General features: G+C 49.7%; 1 protein-coding gene across 1 annotated transcript in view; it reads right to left on the bottom strand.

Annotated features, from left to right (window-relative positions):
- Positions 1–551: 551 nt before the first annotated feature.
- The window catches only part of LOC119389760 (transcription elongation factor SPT4-A), a 40,612-nt gene continuing 31,203 nt past the window's right edge, over positions 552–9,960 (bottom strand). Inside the window, exon 4 of the mRNA XM_037657138.2 lies at positions 552–686. Coding sequence (XP_037513066.1) covers positions 568–686 — 119 coding nt within the window. The 3' untranslated portion in view covers positions 552–567. The remainder of the gene's footprint in view (positions 687–9,960) is intronic.

Here is a 9,960-nt window from a genome sequence, read left to right as displayed (position 1 = left end):
TATAAGCTGTGTTGTGTGGTCTACGCTATGCACATCCAGTCTAACAAACTCACTACTTGCACACTTCAAACGGTTGCAAAATCGTCAAAGGTATTTCTAAACAAACATTCTTCAAAACAATCTTTGGGCAGCTAACTGCTGCCCAATGATTAAGTGCTTATATAGTACTGCAAATAGTTCACCGTTTTTTTTTTCTAAACACCGCAGAATTTCAGAATTTGTTATGTTGAAGTGTTGTTGATGTTAATAGTCTGTGATGTAATCGTCTGTGATGCGTCCGACCAAGGTGCCGTAGCACCTAATTAAGAATTAGTTTTCCAATCCCCATAGCTGACGGATGTCACTCCTGTGTAGTGCGAGAGTTCGTGTGGTATGGGGCTTCTACGCCGTCGAATACCTGCGTCATTGTGTCGGTACTCGCAGTGCACGTTCGCTCAGACATAGGCAACGAGAAAGTTGATATGCACACACTCTTTATTTACAGTAAAATCAGCGGGGCGAAGGAGAAGACCCGGACCCCGTTGCAGCAGATGGCTGGCTCCGTCCTGCTTCCCTCGTTCAGGACAATCACACCGTGCTGGTGTCACGTGACTTGTAGGTAATTCCCCTGCTCTTCAGCTCACGCACCGTAGCCATCGGAAGCCGGCCGGACACCGAGATGGCGTAGATACCCTTGGCCTTGCGGCCTGCGAGGAACAATCCAGCGATTGAGTTAACGATAACAAAAATGGTTTTATTTGCACCGATACAAAGTTGATGGAGGAGGTGAGAGAAAAAAAAAGCGACCACGATTTCACCCTACTATATACGTCAGGCAGAGACGGCGGTGGCAACAGAACAAAATATATGGCGAAAGTACACAGCACTAACCAAAATATGGGATACATAAATGTCAAGCCTACTGCGGACTGCAGTGGTGGCAAGAAAACGCACGATGTATACGATGTACACCGTGTTGCCGCATGGTTGTATAACATGTCTTTTTTATTATATTATTAACCATGCAATCAGCATTCAACCGAAATTCTGCTACTGAAGGAAGAGGACGGACAACTGAACACCGTATGGATGTCATAATCGCGTCAGTACGCGTTCTTGCTGGCTTTATTTTTTTTATCTAGGCTAACGTTAGCTGGGACCACATATACCTTTCGGTATATGTGGTCCCAGCTAACGTTAGCCTAGCATAGAATATACTTACGTCTATGCTTACCTTACGGCTATTCGTAGCTGCATTCTTTATCTCAGCTCTACAATATTTCCTTGAGCACGGGACGGAACTCTCTTTTTTTCCTGTTATTTCTTTTTTTCTTCGTGCAGCGGCACGCATACGTCTCCAACATGCGACGCCAAATAGATGAATGCACATAGATCTTCGGAAGCGGTACCACGGCTTCCGCCCTCAGAATAAAACAAGCCATTCCCGAAGTACAGGTCTCTTCTTACGTAACACGCCCGAGTTTCTTCTTGCAATTTTATTTATACGTTATGCTCCCACCAATGCTTCACACACGATGTCAGATACAGACAGGCTCAACGGAAGAGAAGTGACATACAGAAATGCGAAATGCAGTGAGCAATCATTCAGGTTCTCGCGCGGGGGGGGGGGGGGGGAGGATATATGCAGTGGATGATGGCAGCGTCGAGGGTGTATCTGCAGCGGCATACGAGAAGAGGAGGAAGAAGCTAGATGATACAAGATCCAGAGACGAGCTTCGTCACTATATATGGGCGTTCTTTCTTGTAGCAGCACAAGAGCGCACGCAGTCAAGCGAGCAGTGCACCAGAGAGCCGCCTCCCCCAACTCCCACGTGAACGTAGCTTATAGCCTCAGCGGAATACGCGATCGACTGTTTTCTTTTTTTTTTTCGAGGTCGCTCTTTCCGCTGCCTAAAGAAGGGGACCCCTCCCTTTCCCCATCGACTATGCAGTGCTCCGGCTGTGCGAAACGCCAGTGCATGCATCCCGTCGTTGTGCCATGCGTGCATAGCAACGCACCAAACTTGTGGGAGCTACGCATCGCGGCGCACAACGGAGCGGAGGTACGCGCACTTTTCACACGCCACGACGCCTTGACACCGGCTGCTTCTCGTCGAAGGATTTAGAAGGGGGAGGGGGAAAAAGTAGGAAAGGGAGAGCATACGTGTTACAACACACGCGCACAAACGACTTTGAGCAGAAGTATGCGCACCAGCGGTTTCAGGATAAAGCAATTTCTCTTCTCCACATGTGAATGCAACTTGAAATTGCGGGCTGCAGCACAAAGCATGACGTTTCGTACAACCCAATGTACTCGCAGATTTATGCTTGTGCGACTAACTTATTATTGAATAGAGTTGTCGGTTGTTGTCTTTTTTTTTTTTGTCAGCCTGAGCCTGTCATGTGCGTAACTTGTTACTCCAGGTGAACAGCTTCGAAAACGACCTAGGTAATTTAATCCCGGGATTTTACGTGCCAAAACCAAAATACGATTATGAGACAAGCCGTGTCTGGGAACTCCGGATCAATTTCGACCAGCTGGGGCTCTCTACCGTGTATATGAATCTAAGCACACCGCCGGTGTTCTTGCATTTCGCTCCATCAGAACGTGGCTGCAGTGGCTGGGAATCGAACCCGCGTCCTCGTGCTCAGCAACGCAACACATTACTCGCTACAGGACCACAGCGGGTCCGGCGAGCGAGTAGACAACGAAAAGAAAGTGGTAGGAATTCATAATCAACATCGGAAATGAATCTAGGCGCACGCATCGTTTCTTGACGTGTTGAACTCGCACGGTTATTTGGAAGATAACGCGCGCAAAGGGACTCCAGAATCTGCGCTACACTCTTAATCACGTCCTGCGTAAAAGCGCTAGATATAGCCAGGACATAATTCCTCTTTCGCGTAGTTTCCTGGCTAGAGCTGGCATTTTACCCGGGGTCTGATTAATACGAGTGTATTAGAAGAAAGTGACACGTTTTAAGTCTGAAACGGATACAGTCTCCAGAGCGAAATCCACTGCCTGCTTATTCAAGAACCAAAATCCAAGAAAACAGCGAATCAGTTTGTGAGTGAAGCGAGCGCGTCCGTATGAACTCGATACTTCCAGTCCACGGTGAGCAGCTCCGCTCCCGAAAGAGGATGACTCGTCCGCTCTCACCATCGCCGCCTTTTTTTGCACAAGTTCCTATACTGTCGCAAAGTTGCAGAGAGAAAAAAAAATTCAGAAAGTAAATAAGCGTAAGGAAGTGGTGGTGGAGGCGGCAAAACACCCGCGTGAAACGGAAACTCACTTCCTTGTGACCCACTGGCCCCCTCACGCTTAAACAGCGCCAAACACCGACTTGACCTTGGCGCTGAGTGACCGGTCGGCCGGCCGCTCCCACACAAACATACACAACTCGCGCAGGTAAAAGGAGAGCAAAATAGTAAAGCCTCGCTCTCACTGCACCATCTCCTCACAATGGGGACGGCGGGGAGTGGTCTGTAAGGTGGTTGTAGGAGCACAGGCGTTTACTGCGGCAAACGAACATAAAAAAAGAAGCGCACATGCTCGGGGATATATACAAGCACGCTGACGGATCTGCTTAGTAAAGCTGGCGAGAAATAAACACCATCCCGGAGGAGATAGAGGAGGGGAAACGGAGGGGCATTTACAAGGTCTTCGTTTTCACCGTGACAGGGCCGGGACGGCGGTGGCTTTTACATATTGCAGTAAGCACCTCCGACGCCTATACCCGTCGACGTAACCTTCGGACGACGAGACCAGGCGGAAATAATAGCAAGGACGCGAGTAATACCGCGCACTCGAAGTCCGAACGCAACCTTCAGGGAGTCGAACCATCGACGGACGGACGGACGAGGCGGCGCACAATGGAAGGTGTTTAGTGCGTCCTGCCTTCGGGAACGATGGAGGAACCGGAGTGGTGTTATGGGAGCCGGGGGTCGAGAGAGAGGACGAGATTTTTCAAGGTGAATCCGCGTGGGGTGGGAGATTGCAGAGGTGCGCTGGCGATCACATAATACTGGTGCGTGCACGTTTTGCAACGCACAGCGACCTCAAGGTTAAGAGGGGGGTGGGGTGGGGTGCTAGACAGAAGCGCTGAATTTGTTGAAGCTAATAAAGTATTCCTTGAAAAACTCTATCTTCATCAATTTCCAATTCAAATGTTGACTATTTACAGGCAAAATGGCAGTCAATATTACCTCGCTATTTCACCTACATATCAAGTCTGAAACTGATGTTCGGTTTTGCCATACAAGGAATTGATGAAGACATCAGTGGTATAGTCAGGCGGGGTGGTCTAGGGGGTTCAAGTCCCCCCCCCCCCCCCTAAAGTTTTTACATTTTGTTCAACACCGCCTCTTTCCTTATTCCACACCGCCGTTTCACCTTCAATTTTCTTCCCATCGCCAACTGTACCGATACAATGCGCTTGTCGACAATTTACCACCGAGTAAACAATTTAATTTAGAGCCAATGCACTTGGGTGGGTGGCTTTGTAGTCCGGCGGCCACGAGCCCCAAATCGCTCGCGTTCCAGGCGATTCGTACATGTCGAAGTATGTGCCGAATAGTAACAGACCGTCCGCATTCTTTGCAGGCGTTTCGCTAGTCGCGTACAGCATCGTCACGAGCTGATAGGCAGTGTCAAGGCGCGCACGCAGACCGGCAACCCGAACCGATGAATTCCGTTCGCCTTTGAAATCCGAGAGCACGATCACGCATAGTGCATCCGCTTCCGAGATCCAATTCGAAGAAATGTACTTCACGAGGTCGATTTCATTCTTCCGAACGCAGGTATTTCCTACTCAGACGCCTGCAAGACGGCTCAGCGACGTAACTGCTTCTTATTACCGACCGGTACGTCACGTATCCGGAAAACCCCTCATTTTGTTTAAATACCCCGGTTACGTGCCGAAGGCGTTTAAGAAGAGCGGAGTGGGAAACTATCACCGTCTCCTCAAGTTCCTTGGTGTAAAAACCGTTTCGATGTGCCTAAATACAAGCAAAGACGAAGCTGTCAAGTCGTGGGGTAGGTTATATGTATACGTCGATGCTCTCATGGCATACTTAGCATGATGCGATGTGTTTTCGCCCTGTACTTAGACCATGAAAAGCCACGGTGGTCTAGTGGTTATGGCGCTCGACTACTGACCCGAAGGTCGCGGGATCCTATCCCGGCCGCGGCGGCCGCACTTAGATGGAGGCAAAATGCTAGAGGCCCGTTAAAGAACCCCAGGTGCACGTTAAAGAACCCCAGGTGGTCGAAATTTCCTGAACCCTCTACCACGGCGTCTCATAATCATATCGTGGTTTTGGCACGTGAAACCCCAACAATTATTATTATTTCACGTTACAGCGGACCTGCACCAGCGCCATCGTGCGCTGGTGTAGGTCCGCTGCAAGTGCGTGCATTATGACAGGCCCACTTCGTTTATCGATTGCAATGGATCTAGCGTCAGCTCGCGTTACAAATACAATTGAAGCCTTCGCGATGACAAAACAGTGTTCAGACGTACAGCCCACCAAGTCACCACATTCGATTACACTGCCTCCGAATCCGGCCAGCTTTACCTGGCGAGATGTTAGACGACGGCATTTCAAACCCCATGCCGGTATAAACAGAAAAAAACTTTGCTCTAACTAGAAAGAAAAAGTGTTCGCTTCCGTGCTTCCACCGCAGCGTGCGTCCGCGACAGTTTTGTAACTCCGAGACCTCCTGCTGTACTGATGATGAATGATGCATGAATGATGGCCAGATGAGACGGCTGATGAGATGTGCTAGGCAGCGTTGATGAGGCGCATGCTTAGCTCGCCAACGCTGATAAACAGCAGTGAACGCAGAGGATGCCTGCTAGAAAATTCGGAGGGCAACGAGGCTGTCTTCGAGAGAAATGCTACCAAGGAAGATCGTGAGAAAGAATCGAATCCGCTAACAAAAGCTGCCCATTACACTTAACGAGAGTGATAGATAACGAAAATGCGAGGAAATTGGGCGCGGACGAAGTGTCACTTTCATTCTTGCACAGTTTCCGCGGCGTTTTCATTTTCTTCTAATGACAAACCCACGCCAACGAGCTATATTATAACCCCTAGTATTGTACGGCCCCTTCCCACGACAATGTTGCGAAGACCACTACTATATACGCAAAACGGAAACGCGTCACCTCGGAAAACGGCGGCGAATCGACAGGCACGAAAAACCGGACACACGTGAAAGTAGCCCCAATCTATACGCACGCCACCTTCGGAAGACCAAACAAAAAAACATCTGCTTTCGCTCAGTGAAAGTTGTTTCCGCAATTTATTAGGACAGGCCCACTACCACGGCTACAATGCAGCCCCTCTACCGGGACTATACTCTCTGTCGGGCACGACTGGGTCCACTCTACGTGGTGTCACATAAAGAACGGAATGAATTTTCAGCGGCGATGCGCGCATCCCGTCAGAGAGCTACACACACACGATCTACACGAATCTGACAAGGCCGCGAGGTATACATGTTGTTATACCATATAACTAGAGTCCAGCTGCTCCACACCTCTAGTGCAACAACGCAAGGACGTTTGGCGTTTGACACGTTCGACCACACGACATCGCCGCCGCCGCCGCAGCATCAGCAGCAGCAATGACGACAATGCGCGATAACTAGGGAAGACTTGCGATCTGACGCAACGAGCCCAGCAAAGTCATCTCAGGCAATCGCACGCCATGCAGGCGAGTGACCGATAAAAATGCAACCGCCAAAGAAAAAAAGGAAATAAAAAACGGTCAGATCAACAGGTGGACACCCTAAAAGCGCGCCCTGAAACGGCATACGGTACCTTCGAAACCGTACATTGCCACCGAGAACACTGGAAGTATATGGACAGGCCGCTACGCTACGAGCCATGCATCAACGCACCATACACACGGACAACGTCCCGCTCAGTAACACTTCCTTTCTTTTATCTCTCCACCCCTCCCTGTACTCCCATTCCAACTCTGAATAAGGGATAAAAAACGAGCTCAGACGGTGGGTGACCCCCTGACCATTTCTGCGCCGCGCATCTTGTCCGATGAAAGGGACATCGTAAATTCCGAGCCTGCCTCTGGGCGCATATAAGAGCTTTCTCCCACAATGAATGCCGAGAGAAGGCCATTGCGGACGCTGCGTATAAGGGAGTGAGACAGATCTCGTTCGTCGTTGATTTTTCGTCTTTTAACATCGAGAGGAAACGTAAATTATACGGGTGGTGCGTTGTGACGATGAGCCTGCCGCGCTAAACTGTATTACACCCATTGGTGGAAAGAAAGAAGGGCGGGTCTCCACGTACGCGCTGGCTGCGGAGCCATCGCTGCTAAGGCTAACGCACATACATATACAAAAACACGAGAGATAAAGGAGGGCCAGATTTCACGTTCGCAACACCGCGGGCCGGCGAAGAATGTGGCTATAGCTATGTAGCTAGGCCACCGTCGATCGGAATATCGTGACCTTCGAGCGGGTCGCGGGGGTCGTCGAAAAAAAAAAGTTACGATTCCGGGAACCGCGGCTCGGGACCCGAGAATATGAGGCGGGGAGGGACGCAGTGAGAGGGGCAACGTGTCGAGCGAACGAACCCGCGTGCATGGCTGCATGGATGCCGCCCGTGTTAGCGGCGGGTTGCGCGAACACAATTCCTTCCAGCGAAATGAACCGGCTGCGGTGAACGAACGCGGCGGGCAAAAAGGCGCGATCGAGAGCGAAAGTTGTAGGGGAAAATTAAACGTAGATAAAAAAACGACGTACAACCTCTTTGCTAGGATAGCCCCTCCTTTCAAGATCCCTTTCCCTTTATGTCCCTTTTCCTGTCGTTCTTATAAAATGTAAGCGGTTTGTTGGAGGCTTGGCGCGTGATACAGTATAAAAGCTTTGGTATCGGCAAGCGTATTCACCGCGCTACGGATATTGGAAGTTGTGGCACCGGTAAGGTTCAAGAGCGCGCATCCGACACGAGTGGGTCCAACATCTGCGTCGTCCTGTCGCATCGATTTCAGTGCCAATGACCCGGCGAGGGCATAACTGAGAAAGTCAAAGAAACGCGTGTCGAGAACGAAACATTGCCTGCGGCGACAGAAATGCGGCCCAAACTCAATACTATCAGAAATCCGGACGGAGTGGTGCGCGCTTTGCGATCAAACTGAGCTGTACTCGCCGAAGCGGAAAGGACAGCTGATACGTCAGGTCGTTGCGGGCTATTATAAATCATAGACGTTGATGATAACCGGTTCAGGTGTGTGCAAATGCGTATAACGAACATTATAGATCATCGGAGCTTCCATACGAAAACATGCAGACATGCGCTTCTCCAAGGTTACATGTAGTACAAATGGGCGTGTAGATAACGTTTAACGAGAACAAATATTGCTTTCGGGCGAGTTGTCCGCCGCGGTGGTACAGTGGTCACACGGTGCTCGGCTACTGACCCGAAAGTCGCGGGTTCAATCCCGGCCGCGGCGATCGCATTTCGATGGAGTTGAAAATGATAGAGGCCTATGTGCTGTGCGCTGTCAGCGCACGTTAAAGAGCACCACATAGTCAAAATTTCCGGGGTCCTCCACTACAGTAAGCCTCATAATCATATCGTGGTTTCGGCACACAAAACCCCAGATATTATTGTTACTATTACTTTGGGCGACTTGGTGGTGGCTAAAACAAGACATTTTTTGGCATAAAAGGAGGAAGTGAAGAGTTCTTAAAGTAACAGAGAGCTGAGCTAGTTAGACTCATGTTCAAGGGAAAGGGCGTGCAAACACGGTTCAGTTGTAGCACGTGGATCCACTTTGTCCCTTTCTCGCGATTTGGTGTCGGCGTCAGCGGCGGGCTTTCCCACGAAACTGCGGTGCGTAGAGGGGAAGCGCGAAGACCGTTTTCAGGGAATCATTCAAAACATTTTTTTTATTTATTTACACAGAATCTAGCAAGTGGGTGTGCTGCCTAGTCCGGCAGTCCCCTGGTTATCGCTGCCGTATTGGCCCTCTCCAGCAGCCACTCAAATGAAGTTTTAGGAAGATCAGATCGCTGCCAGACTCAGCGGGACGTCCCATCGGTAAGGTGCCTTCGTTTGTGCAAGTGTCGCGCCTCGGTGGTGAGAAAATCGAGGGAGGCATTGCTTCTTCCTCGTCTTTCCCCACGCTGCGGCTTCGTTACCTTCCATAAGGTGCCGGTGCAGAACTCAAGTACTTCAAGTACTCGGCGTTGGCCAATCCCAGCACTCAGTGCACTACAGCGCTCAGCATGGGCTACAACTCGCTCTCCGTCTGCCAAGCGGGAGCGCGTTGTGGATCTCTTTGAACGCAATAGTACGTTACTTTTATTCGGTTGTAGAGAGGGCAGAAGCGTGATATTATGCGTAGTGAACCTTGCAGTTGCAGGCGGTATCGACGGGATTAACATCACCAGTAACGCGCGCAACAATTACCTGTAGGATAAAAACTTCACTATGCAATTAGAACTGCAGACTGGGCTATAGTTGCATGTGATACACGGCGTAATGAACAGAAACACAGCTCTAAATATAGGTCTACAAACTCTCTCGTGGGTCAACTCACTCATACTCAAATCCGGCCATGAGTCTGAGGTTGAGTGAGTCCGGTCGAAAAAAACTTTTTGTGAGTCTGAGTCCGAGTGAGTCCGGCTGAGTAAAATTTTGGCGAGTTTGAGTCCGAGTGAGCCCTGAGCGCGAAATATATTCTTGAGTGAGTCTGAGTGTTTCTGTCGACCTATGGTGCTGCTAACACAGGAACAAGGAGATAAGCTGACTACTAGATGCGTTGTCTCGCAACTGAAGTTTTATTGGGATCTACCCTCAATATATACAGAAAAAAAGATAAGAACAATCGTACACCACAAAAATAGCAAAAAAAAAAAGCACTACCGCAGCAAAAAGGCAACATCACACGTGCTACAACGTGCGGTATTGTCACTGGGTACCACTCTGTAACGGAATATCAATG

Source organism: Rhipicephalus sanguineus, chromosome 4 (assembly GCF_013339695.2).
Source record: "Rhipicephalus sanguineus isolate Rsan-2018 chromosome 4, BIME_Rsan_1.4, whole genome shotgun sequence".
Lineage (NCBI taxonomy): Eukaryota > Metazoa > Arthropoda > Arachnida > Ixodida > Ixodidae > Rhipicephalus > Rhipicephalus sanguineus.
The sequence above is the reverse complement of the archived record's forward strand: the minus strand, read 5'-3'. Positions and strand labels throughout refer to the sequence as shown.